This window comes from Chenopodium quinoa, unplaced genomic scaffold, assembly GCF_001683475.1.
Source record: "Chenopodium quinoa cultivar QQ74 unplaced genomic scaffold, ASM168347v1, whole genome shotgun sequence".
Classification (NCBI taxonomy): domain Eukaryota; kingdom Viridiplantae; phylum Streptophyta; class Magnoliopsida; order Caryophyllales; family Amaranthaceae; genus Chenopodium; species Chenopodium quinoa.
In genome coordinates this window covers 107,941-133,213 of record NW_018744052.1, presented here as the reverse complement: position 1 = coordinate 133,213, position 25,273 = coordinate 107,941, and the positions used below count along the sequence as shown (strand labels likewise).

The 25,273-nt window shown below is 34.5% G+C and overlaps 1 protein-coding gene across 1 annotated transcript in view; it reads left to right on the top strand.

Annotated features, from left to right (window-relative positions):
- The window catches only part of LOC110690619 (transforming growth factor-beta receptor-associated protein 1-like), a 31,072-nt gene extending 6,692 nt beyond the window's left edge, over positions 1–24,380 (top strand). Inside the window, exons 3-14 of the mRNA XM_021867469.1 lie at positions 5,396–5,592; positions 9,525–9,666; positions 12,615–12,887; positions 12,960–13,032; positions 14,680–14,728; positions 15,754–16,039; positions 16,606–16,661; positions 18,807–18,875; positions 18,987–19,098; positions 20,214–20,303; positions 22,155–22,325; positions 24,107–24,380. Of these exons, the coding sequence (XP_021723161.1) occupies positions 5,396–5,592; positions 9,525–9,666; positions 12,615–12,887; positions 12,960–13,032; positions 14,680–14,728; positions 15,754–16,039; positions 16,606–16,661; positions 18,807–18,875; positions 18,987–19,098; positions 20,214–20,303; positions 22,155–22,325; positions 24,107–24,199 (1,611 nt within the window). The 3' untranslated portion in view covers positions 24,200–24,380. The remainder of the gene's footprint in view (positions 1–5,395; positions 5,593–9,524; positions 9,667–12,614; positions 12,888–12,959; positions 13,033–14,679; positions 14,729–15,753; positions 16,040–16,605; positions 16,662–18,806; positions 18,876–18,986; positions 19,099–20,213; positions 20,304–22,154; positions 22,326–24,106) is intronic.
- The last annotated feature ends 893 nt before the right edge of the window (positions 24,381–25,273 follow it).

Below are 25,273 nucleotides of genomic sequence, written 5' to 3'. Positions count from 1 at the left end.
TATTTTGTATATTTATTTGATAATTTTTATGATTTTATTCATTTGTTTTTTACTTGATTTTTTATTATAAAATAATAAATCGTAAATATCTTGTCTCATATTTAGATAATTCCTAATACTACCTTCGGTCCACACTAGTAGCAACTTTTTCCATTTTGGGCTGGTCCACATTAATTGCAACTTTCCCATTTCTTTCCTTTTGTAGTAAATTTTTAGTGGTAAAATTACAATTTTACCCTTACTTTTTTTTAAAACACCCTAATTACAAAACTGATTTTATCTAATTAGCTTAAACCCTAACATTAATTAAGTTACCTATTTTCACCAAAATCAACCCATTAGCCACCGAAACCAATTGCAGCCACCTTCATTCTCCTTCATCTTCCTCCTCATCACCATTATTCATCAAATTTCTACATCTTCCTCATCCCCATTTTTTTTTCTCTCTCCTCCAATCATTCCTATTATTTTTCTAGATTTGTGGGTTTGTGGGTTCGTGGATCTTTGGGTTCGTGGGTTTGGTGGTAGGTGGGTGTTTATTGCGGCTCGTCGGTGGGTTCCTGTGTTGGTTGTTTTGGGGGTTGGTAGGTTCGGCTGTGGTGGTTTCGGTGTTGGTTGTTTCGGGGTTGGTGTTTTGGTGGTTCGGGGGTCGTTGGGTTGCTCGGGGTCGGTAGTTTGGTGGTCGTGGCTGGTGGATTCGGTGGGTTAGGGTTTCAAATCTGTGGGTTTGGTGTGATTCATCGGTGCTGCTGGGTAATTAATATAAATTGGTGGTTGATGGGTTCGTGGGGGTTCGTGGGTTTGGTGGTAGTGGGTTTGGGGGTCGTTGGTGCTGGGTTTGCTGGGTTCGGTGGTAGGCGGTGGTGGCGGTGGTGGTGGTGGTGGCCGGTGGGTGGTTTCTCTACAGTCCGGTGGTGGTGGGTAATTAATATAAATTGAGTTGAATTGTTTTTATTTTTTATTTTTTTTTTATTTTTTAAAGGTTGGATTAAAACTTAAGCATATACCCTTATTTTTCAATAATCATGCTTATGATCTTTTGCCTCGACCTCCGCAATCACCCCCAAAGTTGCAACTAATGTGGACCGGAGGTAGTATAAATATATAATATATTTCATTATAATTAATTTAAACTATCAATTTTTTTTATACTTACGTAGTTACGTGATACTTGAATTTAAAATCTTAATTCTAATTCGTTTATTTTGCTTATGTGACAATTGAATTTTTTTTTTTTTTTTATTCTAAAAGACATTGCAATTCTCTTTTTGCATGGGCTTAAATATATCATTTTCTTATCCGGCGTTTTAAAATCTCTGTACCTCTCAAAGACGAAAAGTATTAGGTTATGCGGTTTGGAAAAGAGATTCTTGTAAAACTACTTACCTCTTCCCTGAATTTAGCTGTAACACCCCAATAATTCTCTCTTAAAACCTTTAAATACCCTGAACAAAATCCAAGAGAATTAATGGCGTGCTACCGCCACGTGTTCAAACGTTATGGCTATATCAAACATTAGCAGCGGAAAAACTAAAAAATCAGTTATAAATAAGTTTCAAAACCAACAAATAAAATCAAATTAAATAAATAATATCAGAGTTTAAATAACTTCAAATTTATAAAAAGAAATATATGCGAACAATAACCAACTCTCCACTCAAAATCCCACCACCTTGATGCAAGTCCAAAGTATGTAAACACTTGTGATGAGTCCGCTCCCCAATATTACAAGTGTAAAGATTGGATTATTACTGGGTCATTGAAAGGCGAAGGCCATGACCAAATAAAGACACACAAAGCACGCAATCAGCAAAACTGAGTACATACAAGTTGCGAAACATGAAAAGAAATCCCTAGCATGCTACTAATAATCAGTCATGACACATTATCAAATTATAGACTCAACACACGACTCAATTGTCAGTTTACTAAGACTTCACTAATTTAGTTAACTCATCATTATTTTAATCATTGGATTAAGCAATAGACAAGGTTGTCCAACGCATGCTCCATTTAGAACATCAATGAAAGAAATACCCCATGCCTCCTTTCGGAAACATCAATAAAACATCCAAGGGCGCGACTCCGTGACCGTAGTTAGTATGAGATCTCATCTAACTCCTAGTTTTGAAAAGTATTTGAAATAAGAGACTCGTAGATCAGACGACCTCGATGAAAAGTGAACGGCTAATACGCCGTGTACCCCAACCCCTGATTGTGTTGTCATTACTCCAGATGTGCACAAATTTAGAGTTTTATTGCTCATCTATCTTGCACTTTGCGTGATTTACAAGTTTAGACTTGGTGATGACTCATTTGCAAACAACACAATCAATCCATTATTAGTTCAATCACGTAAAACAAACTTTCAAATTTCAATTCTTGATTTATTATTGACAAGCAACATTTATTAAATCTAATAACTACCTCGGTGTATAAACACCTTGAGTGCATAAGGCACCCCACAAACTTAATCTCGTCGTATAAGACTTAAATTCTTCCTAAACTCATTCTGTTTCCATAATCATGAATGAGTAACTTAGTTTTAAAAAGCGCGCAGTTGAGGCGCAGGCCAAAACGCCTCGGCCTTCCTAGGCGTCGCGGATTCCAGAAGGCGCGCACCTCATACCGCCTCCACCAAGGCGTAAGGCGCAACGCCTGAGCCGCCTTACGTTTAGAGGCGTGAGAGAAAGGGGATTGGATTAATTTTTGTAATAAAAACACATTTTTTTCCAAATTAAAGCTTACCCAGAGCAAAAGCCCCTTGTTTATTGAATGAAATCACCTCAATTTGACCCCCAATTTAAAAGCCCTAATTTTTTAAAAACCTAATTTACGGGTTGCTTTGCAATTGAAAAATTGGTGGGTTTTGCTACGGCAGACCGCCGATCAATCCCCGGTGGTTTCCGGCTGCAGATATACCGGCGGCCTGCACCGGTGAAGCAACCCAGGTATATATATATTTTTTTTTCCATCTATTCTCTTTCTTCGATCCACACTCTTCTCCATTCTTTCTTTTTCTGCTGCTTCTTATTCTCTCTCCTCTGCAGTCTCTGACTCTCTAGTCTCTACCCACCTACAATAAAGTAAAGTTTTTTTTTTCTTTATTACTTTTTATTTTATTATATTATTATTATTATTACCAAAAAGCCTGCTCCTTTTTTTTTTTTTTAGTGTTAAGCACGTGACCTGACCACCTTCCCTTTTCTTTACCCAAAAAAAAAATAGTTTAAATTATTTATTATGCCTAAATTTAAGTATTTTAAGAAAAATAATAACAAAAAAACTGTAAAATTTCTTCAAAACAGCACTACGTAAAATAAAATGAAAAAATTATCAATTTAATTTGATTTTTAAATAAATTTTTAATGTCAAAAAAGAAGTTAAATAAAAATAAATTCACATTAAAAAATTTGCACCTCATATTCAAGAGGCGTGCGCTTTCGCTTTGCGCTTTGCGCCTAGGCTCCAGGGACCCTCGGTGCGCCTCGCGCTTTTTAAAACTATGATGAGTAATAAATTAATTATTTCACCAACCACATACCTTTGCCTCTAAGCGCACCTTGCATATTTAGAGCATAAACAATACTTGCAATATAGAATAGTGCACGTCATACAAAAATCCACAATGTATAACCAAACAATTTAATCCAGTCATCCCTATACATGATACTAAGTTCTCGATCCGTCCTTAAACATGCACCTAAAAGCAAGGTTTCGTAACTCGTACGTATCTTGAATAAACGAATTGGTACGCCACTTTACTATCTAGAAATCACCTTCAATAAACACCTCTCCTAAACCAAACAATAACATCTCAATCAATACCCAATCAATCAAATTTACAGCAATACTAACTTACTTTAAAACCTTCAAAATCCAAATCGAACAACACTTTAAAACCTTCCCTTTAGTTAAAATTAAAGGCTTATATATAGTTCTTTAAATTTTCTTCATAAAAAAACCTTAAAATACACTCTTATACATGAAATTACAATAAGTTTAAAGTTAAATAAAAATCTGAAAATTATTTAAAAACCCCTAATAGTCTCCCTTTTTAATGGGTGATTAAACCCTCTTATAAAACATCAAAAGTAGTACTTAGAAACTATTTCCAGCACTTTAGATTAAATAAAAACCCTTCAAAACTTTATCAACACATCACTTTAATACTCAATCAAAAGTCTCCTAGGAAATAATCACTTCCTAAAAAACAACCAACAATTAATATTACCATCCCAAGTAATTTCCAACAATATATCATGATGAAAAACCTCTTAAAACTTCAATAAAAACATATATTTATGCTTAATTAACTTTAAACATAATTAATTTTATTAATCAAACTTCGTTAAAAATAAAAAACTGTCCGAAAATCATATTTAGAGGCTGAATTTGGCCACGAGAGGGTGGTTCTCATCACCGAAGGTAGTGAATCTTTCGTAAAACGTTGTTTCCACATGGAAAACACTACTTTTTTTTTTTTTTTTTTTTTTTTTTTTTTTTTTTTTATCAAAATCGGATGAGTTTAGAACCTGATCGGGATTAAAACGGGATTAATATTAACGAACGGAAATCTAAAAATTAAAACTCGAATTTACGTGTTCAAAATAATCTAGAATTAAGTTAAACTAATCGGTAGTTATAATCACCAAAATATCAAAACATCATTACTATAAATGCCCTAAATCAATTGTTCATAAAAACCCTAAAATCATGATTTTCAATAATTAAAAACTCTAGATTATAAAATTTACAAAATCTGAAAATAATGACATTTTTAAAATTTGAAATTAAAAAGTTTAATCATCAAAATACAATTTGATACTAATTAAATTAATTTCAAACAATAAAATCAAAACCCATAAATCAATAATTATAATTATAAAAATTAATAAAACAAAGGAGAAAATAAGACTAACCTTTTTATGTGGGAAAATTTTGGGGTTTAATGGGGTATTTATAGGGGAGAATGTTGTAGGGTAAATAGAAAGATTGGGCTTTATAAAATTAATGGGCCAAATGAATGAAATGGACTAAGCTTTAGTTGTATCCAAATAAATTATAGAATGAAGGTTCATAAAATAATTTGTACCAAAATAATTTTTGAGCCAAATTAATAATTTGAATATTTTGAAATTAAATTACGGAAAAATACAAATCAATATTATAAATAAAATTAAATTTCATTTATAACATATTTAAAAATATGGGGGGATTACATTAGCACTGATGGGCACCATTTGGCTAGGCACTAAGTTCATGCCTAACATCACAAGAACCTTGATAACAAGCCAAGTCCATGTTATTCTTTCAATATTTAAGTCAATTTATACATATTCTGTCTTATAGTATGTATGTCTTTAGGGTGCATTAACCATTTGGTTTTCTGCAGGTTCCCAGGAATAGGTATTGGGGTCTGCATCCACCCCCCGTACATGTTGAGGATGTTGTAGAAGATGGCCTGTTGGCTATCCAAAGAGCATCTTTTTTGAAGAAAGCTGGAGTAGAAAGTGCTGTCGACAATGAGTTTCTTTTGAATCCACCAACTAGGGCTGATCTTTTGGATTCAGCATTTAGGAATTTAATTAGGTGAGATGCTTTTTGTACAATTTATATGTAAATTGCTAGCAGCATCTTGGTGATATCAGCTGTGTGTTTGTGAGTTCACTAAAGACGTTACCCTGTAAGATCTTATCAAGTAACACAAAACTGTGGAAAAAGTACGGACATGCAAATTATGTACAGTATTTGTTAGTTGTTACCATCCACCTTATTTGGACAATTTCATGTAGCTTTTCCCTATATATGTCACCACCTTAAGGAGCACACACAAGAAAATATGTCTTCTTCACTAGCTATACACTATAGACAATAGAGGCAAAAGCACCTAATTTAGCCTTTGAACTTGCAGTCTTTCACTAGTGTTAAGCTTCTTTTAAGGTAACTGCTTATTCAAATGATTCATTAGCTCATTTGGACTCTCCCAAAGAACGAAGAACTAGTAGAAGGCTTAGCATTAGGTCCCCCCCCCCCCCCCCCCGCCGCCCTTCCCTTTTTTTTTTTTTGCTTTATGATGGCAGCATTAAGAATGGCAGTCGAAAAAACCCGAAGAAAGGAAGAATGTAGACTCTAGGTAAATTGGCAAGGTTATAAACATATTAAATTGCAACTCTTGAGAAACGGAGTTCCGTAAAGAATTAATCTTATTATTCTTCTTAGAAATTGGAGTATGAATTATGATATGGATCAATATAGAAAGTGCTTGGTTATCCCCTCCTTTTCTAGAACTATGAATTAAGAGTTTATCATTGAATCCTCTTGGTTAGCCCCTCCTTTTCTACAACTATGTTGATCTTTTTAAATAATCTATAGGCCAATGAAAAAATTAAGCTCCATTCATTGGTTTAGTTCTTGGTCTGTTAGCAAGAGAGATTAGCTCTATACTGCCACAAGGTCTAGTTGGAGGGTAGAAGGGTGACAAATGAAAAGATATTAGAGGGTAGGAAAGGGATAAACAATGGCTAGCAATGCGAGGAGTGCAAATGTACTAAAAGGGGAGGGAGCGTGGGGAGTAAAAGTGATCATGATTGGGAACAAAGAATTTCATACTCTAATTGCCCTGTATTGGTGATGTTTATTTCCTTGCTATTTGTTGCCTTAAGACCAACATGCATGTGTGCACCCAACATAAACTTGCATTCAGAATTTCAGATAGGGATTGGTGTACTTGCATATATGTTACATACTCCTCTGCTCCCCAATAGTTGTACCATTGCAATTTGGAACATTTATTAAAAGGTAAAATACTTTTATACCTGATCCTCACATTCTGGAATCACCAAACCATCACCACCCACCCTCAAATGAGTTTGACTACCCAATGACGAACACCCTGTTCCTGAATATGGAATCCACCACCATCACCATTCCATCTGTTGACTTAGCCGCATCATCATCTTTCCACCTGCCTATAGATTTAGATGCTCAATGCCAACTGCTTGGACCCTCACTGCCACAGTGCTACTGATACCATTTGCATGGACCCTCACTGCCATCAATACCATTTGCTTAGACCCTCACCTAATATTTTCACAAACAGATTTTGTAACCAAACTCAATTACATCACAAACACTCATCGTACACCACCAGCGCCAACCCTCACCCACTACTTCATCCTTCACCACAAACAAAGCACTTCGAAGACGGTAATGAAGACCCTTAATTTTGGGACTAAAGCTTTGTTGTTTTTGTTATTGTAGTTGTAATTGTAGTTGTAGTTGTTGGAATTGTCCATTAAGGTTTTCCATTTGAGGTTGCCGCAGCTAGGTTGGATGGGGATTTCAAATAATTGCGGTGCTGATGGCTAAGGGAATTAATGATTTTGTAACTGGTGTTGACAGGGTAGAATAGATGATGGTGGACTGGAGGTGTAGCAGGGTTGGGCTGGGTAGTTGTGACTCATTGAGTCATTGGAGTCATGGTTGGATTTTTCTGGGGAAGAATTGAGAGGGTTAGAAGATAGACTGAGAGATTAAAGATGGGAAGGGTGATGTAATCAGGAAGTGGCACTGGCTATTTTGACATCAGAACAGACCAATTTGGGATGCTTTGAAAAATTAAATGTGGTGCAATGTGGAACAGAGAATTTGTAGTTCAGCTCCTGTATGGTTTAATTGGCTTTGATGCTTGGATTTGTTAAATAACTGTGCCGTTTGACACAATCAAACCTGGATGGGTGAGGACATCGATTATAGGGTAAGGTGAGAAAGTGGACCCGCCGAGAAAGATAATGAAGCATAGGAGGAAGGAAGGTTGAGAGTTATTCTGCCTTGCTTCTTAAGTCTTTTTCCTCCTTTGTACAGCAACTTCCCATCCACAGCCTCTCTTTTTCGTTTGTATTTATTCTTACTTCTTTTCTTTTTAGTTGCATCAATATAAAAATTGCGGACTCCTAGGCAATTTTGGAGATGAGAGGGTAGAGAGAAAGAAAAAAGTAGACCCATGTATTAGGAGAGAGATAGAGACAGTTTATTACTTCCTCCGTTTCGAATTAGTTGCAACTTTGTGCTCCACATGGATTTTAAGACAAAATTTCATAATGGCTGATTAATGAATTAAAGAATAGTAAATTAAGGGTAAGAGAGAGAAAGTGAAGGTAATTAATCAATTAGTAACCACCACCACCAACAGCACCGAGCCCACCCGTCCACCACCGTAGCCCAATTGCAGTCACCTTGAAACCACCCACCTCACACCCTGAAACCACCCCATTTCTACCTAAACTGCCTTGAAATCACCCGATTTCTACTCGAACCACCCTGAAACCACCCACGCACACTTGACAACTCTAAAACTACTCCCTCTGCCACTTGAACAACCACGAAACCACCCTCTCTCAACCTAATCCACCCAGCTGCCTTGAGCCACCCCAAACTAGCCTATCCACCTCGAAATCCATCAGATTTAAACGATTGAGAGGGGGAGAGAGAGGAACAACGGAGGAGGAGGAGGCGACGACGACTTTGACACTGGTGATGAGCATTGACGTGTTGAAGATGGTGATGGGTAGATGCAGTGACGGTGACGGTAAAGGTGGTGGTCTGATTATTTCGTGGGAGATGAAGATGGAAGTTGAATGATTTTTTATGATTGTTGCTTTAATTGGGTGGTATTATTATGTTAAATAAGTTAGATTAGGAATTTAATGAAATCCGATTTGAGCAACTAATTGTGTATACAAAATCTCTAGTAAGGGTATTTTTGTACTTTTATTGAAAAAAACTTACTAAAAAAGGAAAAAATGGAAAGTTGCAACTAATGTGTAGCAACCCGTTTTGGCAAAAAATTGCAATTAATATGTAACGGAGGTAGTAATTAAAAAGGAAAGTGATGCATCTAAAAAAAAGACGGAGGAAGTATGTTTTGTGATGTGATGTGTGGCTGTAACCCTTTAAATACATAGCTAGTCTTACAATGGAAACAATGAATGTCTGGTAAGTTCTATGATGCATGTATAGTTGTAATGTCAGCTCTTAGAGCATCAACTCATTCTAATTTATGAACTTCATTTACATTATTTCTTATTCCCAAAAGATTGTCAGTGTCCCCCTGTTCAAGTCCAATTTCCAGATCCTTTTATAATGTGTCTAGGTACTCTGATCTGTACTTGTATTCGTGTTCTTGCATCATAGATGGGTTATACTCTATTAGCTGCTCTAAAGCAATTAAATAAACTGTGTTTAGAAGTCCAAATATTGAATCCTGTGAGAGAATATGAAACAATGGTCTCTTCACTTCACGTTTTCTTATTTTCAACCTTGTTCATAAACATTTTCTTTCTCCAGCAATATTTAATAACCAGTATTTTTATGTAACTCATTCCCTCATAAAAACAAGATATACCATGAAGTTGAGGGAATAAATTATACATGTTTATCCTAGCTAAAATAAGTTCATTTTTCACATATTATTTCTCTGTATCACACTCTTTGTATTTATGTATGTTTAATGTCTCTCTTAGGTATCTCCTGGTAATGCGACATAAAGATCTTAATCAGCCAGTGAAGGAAGGAGTTGACACACTTCTAATGTACCTATACAGAATACTTAATTGCGCTGAAGATATGGAGAAACTTGCATCTTCTGAAAATAGCTGTGTTGTAGTACGCATTCTTTTTCCCTGAACCTCTTCTTTTTTCCCTTAATGACTGTATTGGAGTTCTCTTCTGTTTTTATGTAGGTATTTCTTTTACATTGGTGGTTCTTATTAGAATATATTGATGACTGGGACAATTGGCCACTAAAACACTGTACATATGACCTTTTTTTTTGTATATTTTCCATGTAGAGGTCAATTCATGTGCAATGCTGCTGTTGAATTTTGGTGATGACCAAACATCGTTGAGCTGTAAATGCAAATTAACAGCCTTTGTGGAACCTCTGAAGCCTTTTGTTAGCGAACCTATTTAATTATCAGCTATACCCAACTCATCTATATTTCCATAGAGCTTTAGAATATTTTCTTGCATCACCTTGCAATGTAGTATTGGCCATGAGCTTATGTTAAAGCTTGGCTTCTAATATTCTGTGCTGCTTATTTTATAAATATTTTGTAATATAATTGCTGTGAAAAAGGTCATGCCAATTAGCTTTATTCTTATTCTTGCTCATCATAAATCTATCAGGTGATTTTCTTTGTGATAAGAGCCTTACTTCATGAGGAGTAAGGAATGTATTATGCTGAAATTTATCGAGCACCATTTCATATAATTTTGTACTAGAATTTGACGTCAAAGAGTCTTCTTCCAAGACCTTATTCTCATAACTATTTGTAAAGAACTGGTCAAAAAGTATTGTAGAAAAATTGGTGACCTCTTGCTTTAAATCTTACATTATGAATAATGCAAGGTATTGGCTTCCAGTGTTTGATTAGAAAGTTGAATTCTAATTATTATAAAATTAGTATACCAGTTACCCAGATTGATACATAAAAAATAATATTAAATATAGTACTATTATATAGAATTCCTGAGAACTGAAAGCTTTATTGCTTTGAGCTCTTTAATTTATGTGTCTCATCCACTGGAGAGGATTTTATTGATCTGTACTTAATTGATTTTCTTGTCTACAATGTAATTTCTTTTGTAATGTATATAAAGGAAGAATACATGACAAGTGTAAGTTAATGCTCCTTTATGTGTAGATACGATATTGCCCTAGAATCAATTATAGTTAAACTGAGTACATACCCTCTCCTATCAGTGTTATCTTAACCAACCATATTGATAGGAAGCTGCAAGGAACCAGCCCAATCAGCCCAAGCCTGTGATCACATGTGCTCAAAGGAAGGCCAAAATGGGTGCAACAGCTACCTGAGTGCTGAAGTGGAAAATCAGTTATTAGTTTGTTAGTGTTTTTGGGCAATAAAGTAATTTGTGCTTAAGTTGTTATTCGCTATTAGCTGGATAGACTTTGTTAGTTTGTTATGCAAGATGCTTATAATAAATAGAAGGAATGTAGGAGGGAAGAGGTCAACGTTACAAGGTTCGCGGTATGGAGCCATGAATCGCGATCTGATTCGTGCGAACCGGAACACGGAACAAACGCGACCTGGGTCGCTGGTGGTAGCGAACCATAACGCTGAAGGTGGCGACTCCTAGTTGTGGCTGAGCAAACACGGTTGTTCTTCCTCTGCAACCTTTAATGGTTTTTTTCCCGACATTTTTAATGTAGTTTTCTCTCTCTTTCTTCTTTCACGTGTATTTTCTTTTTTAATTTATGAAGTTTTTGACTTTTTTCTCCCTCCTCTCTCCTGATTTACCTAGCAGTAACATATTTTTTTTTTTTAATTTTATTTGTGCACACTAAGGGTGGCGGCTAGGGTTTTGTTTTACTTGGTAAAAAGCTTAAAGGCCTTAAACCTATATATGTCTCTCAACAACTTGGTCTTTTTTTAAAAAAACAACTTGGGCTTTTTATTTTATTTACTTTCTTTAGCAATCCACTCACCTAGATATAAAAATCTTTCAATAAAAATCACCTATATAATTTTTTTATTAATTTAATTATTTCGTACCCAATTGTACCGGATTCACCACGGGTAGCGTTCCGCGTATTCGTTTTCGTACCACGTTTCGAATCGAATCCCGTCCCATGTAACGTTGGAAGAGGTATCCAGAAAATTGAGAAGTAAACACTAGGGAGAGAATCCTTCCTCTTGAAAGGAGTTATATTGTTGATTTCTCTGGTCATCAATACAAACACTATTGCGGGCTTTGGGCCTATTTGATTACTCAACTTTGTTGTTTGGAATTCTCTGTTTAAATACCAGTTCCTAGCAGAAGCTATCTACAGCTTCTCTTTCCTAAGCATTTTCTCCCTTTCTTTCCCCTAAATTTTCAATCCTTGACCTATAGTATCTCCTATAGTCCTAGTTTCTCAACCCTTCTTTGTTAATCTGTCTTTTAATGTGCAGTTTCGCTGCAGTTTTAGTTTACAGCAGAAATTATAAGTTGGAGAAGATAGAAGAGTTATTGTTTTATTCTGACAAGCATTGCTGTTTTCCAAAACATCATATTTTTGGGAACAAAAGCAATAACCTAATGTGAATAAAATTGGTAAGAGTTGGTTTTTGAACCTGGTTATTACTTGAAGAATTAGATAGCACATGCTAAATGTAGGAACCTATATAGAGGTGGCTTAAATAAATTGAATTCTTCTCTGCACCTGATCATTTCTGTATTCAACGTTCTGCTTTGCCTATTGTCACTGGAATTAGAAGGAACCTTGACTTAGATAAACCGCATCCAATTCTTGCTATGGAGTAGTATTTTTTTAATTTTACTTTTAAAAAAAAAAAAAAATTAAATTGAGAGGCTTCTGCCCCTTCCCTACCTGTGCGGCCATGGCATTGTAATACACTTGTCAGCAGGTCTGAATTTTTATGAGAGGATTTTTGTTGGTCTTTTTTTTTTGTTGGCTTGATTAATATTTGGGCTCCAAGAAAGTTTACATTATGCAGTCTTTGTGTTTGTCAGAAACTCAGAATCTTGAAGGCTTTCTTTAAAAGCCTGTTTGATGTATGACTATAAACGTTGCATGTTCAGTGCAGGAGGAATTGGAATCTTTACTAGAAGAATCTGGGCATTTGAGGACCCTAGCTTTTCTATATGCGAATAAAGGAATGAGCACTAATGCATTAGCTATTTGGCGTGTTTTAGCTAGAAATTATCCGCTTGGCGTTCACCAAGATGTTGCTGATTCATACAACGCGAGTGATTCAAATTCAATACCAGCTTTCAGCAAGGAAACTGCAGCCATTGAAGCGTCTAAAATACTTGAGGAGTCCGCTGACGTTGAGTCGATTCTGCAGCATCTTGGATGGGTATTTATCCGTGTAAAGTTCAATTGATGATTATATATTTGGTGTCCAACAGTGTATTTTATCCATGTCTAGATTGCAGAAGTTAATGAGGAACTTGCCGTTCGCGTTTTAACATCTCAAAAACGTACCAGCCAACTTCCACCTGGTAGGATTTCTGCTTCATATAGGCAACTTGTATTTGTTTTGGTCATGTAGTTTACGACTTTAAGTTGCATTTTTTGCCCACTCTTGCATGAAGTCATGATTTGTATACATGGAGAAGATCATTGATTTGAGTTCTTTTAGGGTAAAGATACCGATTTTAGATTTCATGGGTAAGTTGTAATTTTGCTTCCTTGTTTTTTGCATTTTATATTCACTTCATGCATCTGCATATTGTCCTTTAAACTTTGGAATGAATGTGTGTATATTTTGGTATATCTCCTTTACATTTTATTATTCCCTTTGTCTTTGTCTATTAAGTTGACACACCTTGGTCGGCATAAATTTTTCGTCTTATTTTATTGTGTGATAGTTGATAGTGGGGTAATAGTGGGTAAAAAGTAAGGTGAGAGAAATATTTAAAAAATGAGTGGGTCCTTGCCATTTATGGAGAGAAAGGTTGTGTCAACTAAATAGGATACCTTTTATATGGAAAACATTTCAACTAAACAGGAATAGGGAAGTACTTGACAATTGCTTGTTGTCGAAGTCTCTCAAAAAGTCAAAAGCATGTCAATACTTTTTGCAATAACCTAGACACCTCAAGCACCCTAGAAGAACATCTAGTACGGAATATTTGACTTAAATTTTGACTATAATCTCATTATTTCGGTAATATTCCAATGTGGTTGGACACACAATCACTAAGTAGACTTGATTATTTCATAATAATATACATATTAATGTGGAAACTACCCATAGTAATATAGGATTACCAAATTCACTAAATGCATTTCATATACTCGTAGTTGCACCATTTCCCTAAAATGAAAAATATCTGCATCATTTCCTTATTATATATATATATATATATATATATATATATATTTGTTTTTACTCGATATTCTCTCTATAGGATAGGATGACCTATTACCCCCACTTTTCGTGTGGGTGGCTAATATTCCATTAATTCATGTAACCTTCCATGCTTACAAGACTTTTACATGCAACTTCTTTTTCTTCTAAATTATTTTTGAAAATAAAAGAGATATAAAATTAATTATAGCTTAATAAATTCAAGCGCTGCATTAAAAAAAAAAAAAAAAAAAAACCTTAGAAGTGTGATAGAGAAGTTATACAAATTAAATACATATATTATCATTTGATATTTTGGGAGTTTTATCCAAGTGTATACTATTTCCTCCGTCCCATAATATAGTGCTTAGGCGTCATAATTTATAAACTTTGACAAAAAATTCTCACTAATATATACAAAAGATGTAGTCATGTAAGATATCATAAGATTCATGTCAATATGTTGTACTCCCTTCGTCCCTTAATACAAAGCCTCTTTCTAGCATTTATTACTCACAATATAAAGAGAAAGAGGCTTTTAATTTAGGGACGGAAGGAGTATTATAATATCAACTTTTTATAATTTTTTGTTAATATACAATTAATGATATTGATGATCAAAAGTATGTCTTGAAGATTGTGGGAAATGAAATTGGTATATTTGTGATAATTTCTCATAACTTTGTTGAGTGTTCACTATGGAGTGTGGTTTCATGCATTTGCTGTAAAATAGATTACTGTCCTTGGAAGGAAATTTTTGGTTACTCATTATTTCTACATGTGTTTATTAATGCAGATGATGTAATTGCTGCTATTGATCCAAGAAAAATAGAGATCCTTCAAAGGTATGAAGCTATTGTAATTAGTGATGCATGTTTGTTATTGCTCAGAAAAAAAAAAAAAGTGATGCATTTTTTTGTCCAGTTATCTTGGACATAATAGTAATTATTCCTGTTTTGTAGCACTAGTACATGTTGGTGCATAAAAATGTAAGAAAAAGAGGGTTTAATGTTCAAAGAAACACTTTAGATAAATGGAATATAGAGTTTTGTTTAAGATAGACTATTACCTTTATTTTGATCAAAGTAAATCTAACTTTTGTGTGTATGAATATGTAAGTTCCATATAAGTTAGCTATGTACATGGGGTAATCCTAAAATAATTTATTTTGGTTTATGTGTGATACATTCAGGTTAGATAAATAGGCTTGAAGACTTCATATCTAGTCTTGGATAGAAAATTTTTGTAGAGAAATTTTGGTGTCCTTTCCTTCATGCTATGCACTTCTTTTTGGGAAGTGCAAAATAATTGCAAAATTGTTTAATTTGACTGATGGTTCTCTCTCTCTCCTTGTCAAATGGCTCCATTTTATCTGTCTCCTCTAAAATTCATAAATATGTTGCTGTTTCACACAAAAAGTCTGCTACACCCACTCTTTCTTCAAAGGCTTACAGGTCCTTTTTTCAAAAAAAAATTATATTTCTTATATAAATTACTTCCTCCGTTCTATTAATATTGCAACAATGGACTTTTTGCACTATTCATCACTCTTGTTTGACCATATAATATGAGTTATACGTTAAGCAAAATATAGTCAAGTGAGATCTTGTTGGATTCGTCTCATAAAATACTTTCACAATATCAACTTTTTATAATTTTTACTCTTACACAATTATAGATATTTAGCATATAAAATGTGTTTTGGGATGCGTAATTTCCTCCTTGTTGCAATATTAACAGAACGGAGGAAGTATCATTTATTCATTTTTCAATTAAAATTTTAAAACGTAAGGTGTGCTTTATATTAGTTATTCTTTTACCTTGGGATGTTATTACCATAATTTGAACTTCCAGGCCTCTTATGGCGCAGATATCTGCAGTGGTTGATTGAAGATCAAGACTTTAGTGATACTCATTTTCATACATTATATGCTCTTTCCCTTGCCAAAACTGCTCTTGAAAGTCTGGAAACAGATGCTACTCAGAATGCTACTAACAAAAGCATGAGGCAACCAAATACATGTATACCTGGAAGAAATTTGTCATCTGAAAATCCTGTTAGGGAAAGACTACAAATCTTTCTTCATTCTTCCGATCTGTATAATGCAGAAGAAGTTCTTGAGTTAATTGAAGGCTCAGACTTATGGCTAGAGAAGGTGACACATAATGTTTTTAGTATTGGATTTATGTGGAAAAATTCTCTGGTTAATAAGTTAATGTACTCATTATGATTGATATATATATTTTTTTGTTTAGTTTGGTGGGAATATTTCCGATTTGGGATAGTTTTTGGATGGTGGGAGTTTGTGTGTTTGTTTGGTGTTTTTTTTTTTTTTTTTTTTTGGGGGGGGGGGTCACTTCTCACACTAATAATGCTCTGATATCTATAATGGTTCAGCTGATAAGTATTTATGCCTTTTCTTATGAATCAATGATAGGCTTTGTTCTCATATATCTTATTTGCTGGACTAGGTTTTTTTGTTTAATTTTTTTGTGATTAAGATAATTATTTTTTAGATTTCCTAAAAAAAAAGATAATTATTTTTTAGTAGTTTTCCCTCATACAGTTAAAGATTAAAACTGAAGTTGACTGATGAGACTCAATTTTAATTTCACTTAATAAAGCTGATATTCACTGAAGATTAGCTTTTTTAAGTTGTAGAAAATGTGCCCAGTTTTCTACTTTCAGTATGATGATCAAGTATCTATTCCTCTGTGACAGGCTATTTTATACAGGAAGTTAGGACAGGAAACATTGGTTCTTCAAATATTGGCACTGTGAGTATATTTAAAACAGTTATCTTTTCCCTCAAAGTCTACTAATAATGTATTGATTGTATATTATCAAGGCCTGGGTATATCTTAGATGTCTGTTTTGCATTTGGTGGTTAAGTATTTTCTACTATATTATTGGAGGGGTGTGTTTAAAGTGATGGAGAATAATATAAGGAATTTTCAAAACAATAACTGCTTATGGCTTGAAATGCATCTGAGAAACCAAGAATTGTTGTAGTATTGGTTATGGTGGAGCATGCATAGCATAAGTTGTGGTGATTTCTTTCTGCTGGATAAGTGGCTGGCATGGGTGGTCAATGAATTTAAAAGCCTTTCATATATATATATATATATATATATATATATATACACACACACACACAATCATTCTTGCATGCGTACATAAGTCTGCACCTGCCTTCATTCACGTGCTTGTGTTTATTTTGTAGTGTTTAAAATGGTGATATTTGCTTCTCGAATGTAGTATTGTAGTGGAAGAATTAAACTTAGCTTTGTGCAAGATAACAAGAATTATTCCAATGTAAAGCATTTGAAAGGATTTTGAGTAGACTTCTTGGAGAGAAGAATAGGAAAACTAGCTGCATTAAAATCCAAATAGAAATGCTGTTGGGTACAAAATTCAATTAGTAATCTATAATAAAGTATTCAAAGAATGCATTGTAGTCAATTAAATCTATGTTAATAAAGTATTTAAAGAAAGCTTAACCAACTTAAAAACATTAAAATTTCAATCTCAAAATCAACTATGCTAGACATCAATTAATAATAAGATTAAGCATTAATGAAGATTATCACTAATTACTAAAGCAATAAATCATTAAGTAATCACACAAAATTACCAAGGAAAGCAAGTAAATCGAGGAAAAGTGCAAGAAATTACTGAAAATTGGAGAACTTGTGATGTGGATTAAACCACGGAAAGGGATATTAGCAATTAGGGTTAAACCTAATTCAAAATATTTTGATCTTTTCGACTAAAATAAGAAGAAAACTCACACGAGTCTATCTCACAATTAATTTTCTTAAACTCAAAACATCTCTAAGTTTTCATTAATAAAAACAAATATTTATAGGCATACAATCTCATGCCTAATAAGATAAATAAACTTAAAAGATAAAATTAAATGCTAACACTAATAATATTTTATAAAAAGATAAATATTCCTAATCTTTATCCTAAGTAAATCATAGTAATATGGAAAAATAAATGCTAAAGAAATAAATCTAGACTCTTGAATTCTTGATGCTCAATCCGCATCAACTTGTATTGAAAGCTTGATTGTATAACAATGGTGATCCACTTTTCTCTCTACTTAGTCTAGCATCAACCCTAAAAATATTAATATAGATATCCTCTAATTACATGAGATTTTCATGTATACCCCCTAAAATTCCCCAAATATAAAGCTAGAAACAAAGATTAAAGTCTAGATCAATACGACATGCACTCTGCTGGTCAGGAGCAGCCGCTCCTCTTCTGAAGCACAAATTCCTTCAAAACCCGGAGCAGGCTCTCCATAGGCCAGAGCGTTGCTCCAGGCCTTCTTCTCAAAGGGGTCTTCACCAATATGGAGCAGGTGCTCCACTCCTTAGCGCGTTCGTTCTTCGCCTGTTTTACTCCTTGCTTTGGTCTTCCTTGCTAAGGGCCTTCGGGGGGTTCCCATCATCATGATACCTTGCAGTAAAAAGTTCCAAAAGCAACCTACAATAAGTTCTTGTGCAACAATATAAGCTAAAAGGGTATATAAAGGAAATGGAAGAATAAAAAGGGTATGAATTTCTAAAAATCAGTATGAATTTCTGAAAATCATGTAAAATAGAGCATGCTAAGAGCATGATAAGGAAACTGAAGAAGAAATACTAAAAATGCCTTGAATGGGGTATAAATATAAGAGAAAGGGACCAAATTTAGGGGATATTAAGGTAGAAAAGTGGTCCAATAGACCACTTATTATAGAATAAAATAAAAGGAAGCATACAAAGTAGTGTCCTATTTTGTTGGATGACATTATCTGGGACATAACTTATGTTGCTAAGTTTTAGTTTCATATGCATGCTCACAAAGTTCCTTGAAGTGTTTTTTGGCAAATATTTCTGATCACTGATAATTTGTTGTTAATCTATCAGGAAGCTAGAAGATAGTGAGGCTGCTGAACAATATTGTGTAGAACTTGGCAGACCAGATGCCTACATGCAGTTAGTTTTCCATACACTGTCTCCTATGTCTATAGCTAATTATCTTATAGATTGTGTCTATTGTGTTTTGTAATTTTCTTCTAATTGATTTTTAAATATCATGAATATCAGGTTGCTTGATATGTATTTAGATCCACAGAACGGCAAGGAGCCAATGTTTAACGCTGCAGTTCGTCTTCTTCATAATCATGGAGAATCACTTGATCCTCTGCAAGTCCTAGAGGTATTTGATCAAGACCCCTGTTCCAAAGCAAAACTAAACACCGAAAATATGAACATCCTTATAGGGAAGTCAATTAGTATTTTTTTTTATTTTAAAAATGGAAAGGTACACGGATACTAGCTATCCCCCTATTGTAGGGAAGACTGCTAGAATCTAAAAGTCTCACTATATCAGGGAAAGACTGATAGACATAAAATATACTCCTTCTGTCCCCAAAACTTCGACCCTTTTGGCCTAATTTTAGTCCCAAAATGATCGACCCATTTGCATTAAAATACCCACCAATTTACAACAATATTTGTACAAATTTAGATTCCCCATATAAAATTTTGTTTTTTCATGTATTTTTAATACTTTATATCTCTACTTTTTTACAAAGCCCATGTAAATTTATCTTTCCAATATGTTTTTATTTCTTTTTATTTAACTTTCTTAATAACAACAAAATCAACCCAAAAGGGTTGAGGTTTTGGGGACGGAGGGAGTAGAAAATACTGAGAATAAAAATTACGTAGAAGAAAATAATATAACACCTAAAGTAAAAAACATAGCTTCTTTAAGAAGCTTAATGCTAGGCATTAGCATGGTTTCCAGCAGTAATAATGTCAGAAAATTAAGAAGAAAAAGACTGATTATAGGATTAAGATGAGAATTACAACTAATAGAACGATAATTCCACTTTCGAGAGGTGGATTCTCTCCTAATATGAGCTTTCGAGAGGCTCACGCTCTCCCAATAAGAATCCTCACAATATTCAACATGATCATTATCCCTCCTAATGAGGCCTATTTATCGAAAAACTCTCATAACAAACTCTTAACTTATTTCCCAAGCTACTACTAATAAGCTATGACTAACACACCCTTCCCCTAATATAGATTCCTTGCACTTAAACTAAGCTTTTCTAAGAAGATGTCCAATTATTAATATGTTATGATAGTCATTTTTTTATCTTTGGGATTAGGAGGGGGGACTGTTTGGCCATTGGGAGCCTGTATAGTGAATGTGTTGGGGTGGACACAATTTTGTAGATGTTTAGATGAAGGATAGGAATGCATATCTTATTTTTACTTCAGGAGTATTTATTCAGCTTTGATTTTTTGTCTCCTCCGCAGAGATTATCACCAGATATGCCACTCCAGCTTGCATCAGAAACTATATTGAGAATGCTGAGAGCTCGACTTCATCATTATCATCAAGGAAAAGTATGCTGACCTCTTCCCTTTATATATGCATGCTGTATGTATGATACTACAGATTTGAGTGGTTTTAAAAATGTTACGCAAATACACATCTACATATATTTATTTTAAGTTCTGTGTTTTGGTAGTTTCTAATCTTTGCTGATTATGCTTTTTTAGCAATCAGCTGTTGCTATAAGCTTGTTTAATTAGCTGATTATATTAGCTGGTGACTAGTAGATGATTGTATTAGTTATATGTGTGTTTGGCAAGTAGCTAATAGTTAAGAGTTAATTGTAAAATCACTCCTTTAAAAAACGGAATACAAGATTATCATTTGTGGACAGAGAGAGTACAATCTAGCTTATGTAATAAACCTGTAGTACCACTTTGATCACCAAAAATAAATTAAAAAAAAAAAAAAGTTTATGATGTTAAGATTAGGCAGTTAGGCTCATTTGTGGCAATTTTCCAAGAACTTCATCTCACCAAACAAACAGAAATTAATGAAGGATGTTAACATTTTCCATCTCTTATAAATAGTAACCTACCATATTTCCTCTTGTTGTCTTGACCCTTCTCCTTTTTTCTTTCTTTAAATGATCTTACTGAGTTTGATATACTCCCAACCATGTTGAGATGTAATTTGATAAAAAAAATTACTACCAGTTGCAAATCTTGCAATGTTTCTTGACAATTCATTACCATGTCTGGAATCTCTCAAGTCTCAACTTGAAGCATGCATACATATTTAGATCTGGAATTATGATGAAGCTAGAGGGATTTTCCTCTTTTTGGGGGCTTTGGGTGATGAGGTTACCAAAATCATCAATAACCAAAAATGGAAGTTGAATTGCAGTTGCATATGGACTTTATGGGGTTGAGTACTGAGTAGAGGAGGCAGGTAGGATGCATGTGGAATATAGCTTGGGGCAAACTTGTCTTTTTATGTCTTATATCTTGAACTGCTAATTAAAAATGCTGCTCTTTCATGCTTTTAGAAATTAGATATTTGGGACCAAACTGCTCTTTGAATCTAGCCTCTACTAAACACATAAATTAGTGGTTTGGAGTGGTCGAACCTCTAAAAGGTCTCCAGTCTGCTGTTTACTAAAGTGCCTCAATGAATCTTAAATGGCTTGCATGATCTGTACACTACCACAAAGACAAGTAGGAGCAGCAGTACTGCAGCAATACTATATTTTGTTTTTGTTTTGTTAAATAGCTTGTTGCTCTGAGCTCGAATACAAAATCCACTAACAACATTCATGCCAATTTCAAGATGGCTTGATCCAGCTCAAACTTTGTGAAACTAAGTTCAACTGAGTCGAGCCATGATCAAGAGCTGTGTATCTTGACACGATCAAGGCTCCTTATGGGTTTCCAAAAACTGCTTTTGTAACATGCCACTTTTAAGAAAGTTATAGTAATCCTCTTCACTTTTGTTTTTATCTGACTGATTCAACTGAGTCGAGCCATGATCAAGAGCTATGTATCTTGACACAATCAAGGCTCCTTATGGGTTTCCAAAACCTGCTTTTGTAACATGCCACTTTTAAGAAAGTTATAGTAATCCTCTTCACTTAGGTTTTTATTGGACTGATTCAAAAGCCTTATAGTAATCCTCTTCACTTAGGTTTTTATTGGACTGATTCAAAAGCCAACATATTGCATACGGGGGATCTAAAACAAAAAAGACTCCTTGTAATTATTGAGATCACCCTTAATCTTCACATTTGACTAAAGTACTCTCGGCTCAAACATAACCTGCTTATGTTGTATTGTATATTCTATTTCCAGAATCCAGATGTCTTTGTTAATGCATAGAACACTATTAAGTTCCCTGCAGATCTGACATAACGCGTTTTTTCCCAGATTGTGCATAGTCTTTCGCGTGCAGTAAATGTTGATGCTAGGCTTGCTAGACTTGAAGAGAGAGCACGGAATGTGCAGCTTAATGATGAGAGCTTATGTGATTCTTGCCATGCCCGTCTTGGAACCAAGCTCTTTGCAATGTACCCTGATGATTCTATCGTCTGTTATAAGGTTGGTAATTTTGTATGTGATAAATTCAGCAGTAGGTAAATGGTGGATTTTGTAGTCTTGTCATCTCTTTTGGTGTTGCAATGGCATTGTGTATTTCATTCTGGCAGATATTTAGCTAGATTCTGAGAATAAACTCTGCTCTAGAGAATTCTATAAGTTGGTAATAGACCTACAAGCTCCCTCTGTTTCACTGTAGAGATGGATGACTAATAGTAAACTAGTAACCAAATTCCTGCCCTATGTTTATATTAGTATACATCTCTTTCATTTTTTACCTCTTTGCCAATCTAACTGTCCTATTTATAAAGGATTTTAAAACAAGAATCACTTTATCAACCTTATTCCATCAAATCATACCCTTTCTTTAGTCAGTATTGTCAAACCTTAAGGTTAATTAAATTCTAAAATGTTTCTTATTTTACCCTGTTCATTGGTTCAATACTCAATTAAGTTTCCAATCAATCTCTAACTTAATTGGAAAAGAAATAATAAATAAAAAAAAATCCCCCCCCCCCTCTTTTTCTCTCTTCCATAGCTTCCAGCAACACTGAAACCTTCATAGAACTCTTTCTTTTTACGATCATTATAGCTTTCTCTTTGTTCCTCTTTAACTCGGCCAAAACTTTTCTTTCTATCTCTTTACCATCAAGCTGGAAAGGCACCACCTAAATTTACCCCTGCTCACCCTCTCTCCCCTTGGTCAACACCTCATCTTCCTCCCTGCCTCCATCACCACTCCTTATTTAGGCAATTACTTTAAATGTGCAAAATGATAGGAGAACCAGCAGTGTCTTGGACTTGATTTTGTTGAGTTGATCAGCCTATTGTGGTATTTGTATATCCACTGTCAACCATAGCAGAGAAAACACTCCATCTGCCTTCTGTTGCTAATCTGTTTTGCACAATTATCCAGGCCCCACCATTACAGCACATTGAGAGTCTATGGGAGGCTTCCTGGTTTAAAATAAACCATTGTGAAATTTCTAGATTGCTTACCATTGCCTCACTTAAAACTGTTTAAGCTCAATTATCTAATTTTAGCTATGATGATGTTGAGTTCAGAAGAACTGGCCAGATTAAATCATATGTTCCCACCCAGCACAAGTACATCTGTACATGTAGGCTGGACCAGTGATGTAGGGGTATGCCGCAAGGGGTGGGTGGGGGGGGGGGGGGGGGAGAGAGAGAGCAGAGGAAAGGCTGGTTATATGGCAAAAAAAAAAAAAAAAAAAAATTTGGGGGGGGGGGGGGGGGGGGGGTAGGACTAGGGGATTAAGTAATGGTTTGGCATGTTTACCATTCAGGGGCAGCTTTTTGAATGTTTGGAATATAAGTTCATATTTGTATAATTTTGTACCATTCAACACAGGTACATGAGTTTTTGTATCTTCCCAGCGTAAGTACATATAATTTTTGTACGAAGTATATTTTTCTAAGCTAGGGATGGTTTTGGGATTAACGAATAAAGATCCTTCTCAGGGGTTGTTTTATATCAGAAAAAAAGAATATGTATGCTTCTAAGTTAGGGGGGTGACTGTTTCTGTATCTTCTAGTTTAGAATTTCAGATACACTTTCAGAATCTAAAGGATACTTAATAAATGTTGAATGGATCTTTTGGGCGTAGAGCTGAGTGCTTATTTTGTAGACTGATAATTGTTTTTGTTGTTTTGGTGGGAATTTTGTGGATTGATTTTTTCTGGTGTTAAGAAACTGTTTTATATGAAATTATTTGATACCATTACTTAGGTCTACTGTCTAATATCTCGCATCTTTCATACAGTGTTTCCGTCGCCTTGGGGAATCTACATCTGTAGGGCGCCGTAATTTCAAGAAGGATGCATTAATTAAACCCGGTTGGCTTGTTTCTAGGTAGTGTATTGAGAGACATTCTGGAAGCAAATGGCTGCACATAGTAGCTCTTGGTTGCTTACTTTGTTTTGGGTCCTTGCTGTTTAGGTTGTTAATTGATACTGATTGTGTTGTGGATATATGATTAGTCAGTAAATTCTGAAATGTAATCATAGTGTGTATTCAAAATTTGAATATCATATTCACTCTCTTAGTCAGCCATATTTTATTTCCCAACAAGTTCATGAGCTCTTTTGATGAGATGCCTTTCAAAAAAGTTAAATTGCCAAACTTAATGTACTTTTTGATCCGCAGAAAGACAAACTTTTTTATAAAAAAATGGATGTACAATATGTACAATAAAACATCCGTTATAAAGTTACTCTAAAATGAGCAAAAGTTATCCGTGAAATGAATAAAAGTTACTCTAATATGCATAAAAGTAACTCAATACAAATAAAAATTATCTAAGCTTTGTTAGTAAAGAATTACATTTTAAATTACTAAAAATCAATTGTTAGTGATTGAATGTAATTAAATTACCTTTATAAAATTTTTCTTGTTGTTTATTTATATAAAAATTGTATTATATTTAAAGTCATCTAAAAAAAGGCAAAAAGCTACCTTAAAATTAGCTAAAAGTTACCCTTATATTGCTTGATGTATTAGTGTAATTGGGTGTATATAAAAGTTTTTCCCACAAATTTTTTTTTTTTTTTTTTTTTGACAAAGGATACAAACAAGATATTACATATTAATACTAAAGCAAATAGAGTTAACCGCCGCTTCTCCTGCAATTAGATGAGCTCTGTGGACGCGCTGGCGATCCGCGTTATGGATACCGCACACTCTAAACCTAGAGGCAAGTAGTAGAATCCTCCGAATGAGCCATATATAGGCGATATAACCTTGGCCCTCCTCACGAAGCAGGGAGACCAAATTATAGGAATCAGTAAAAACCGCGAGATACAGAAATCCCCTATCAAACGCCCACTGAAGCCCATACATGCAAGCCAAAGCCTCCGCATGTAAAGGTGAGGAGCAAACCCCGAAGTTACTACCTCCACTGATCCGATCATCCAGTGGGTCATCATTGTCC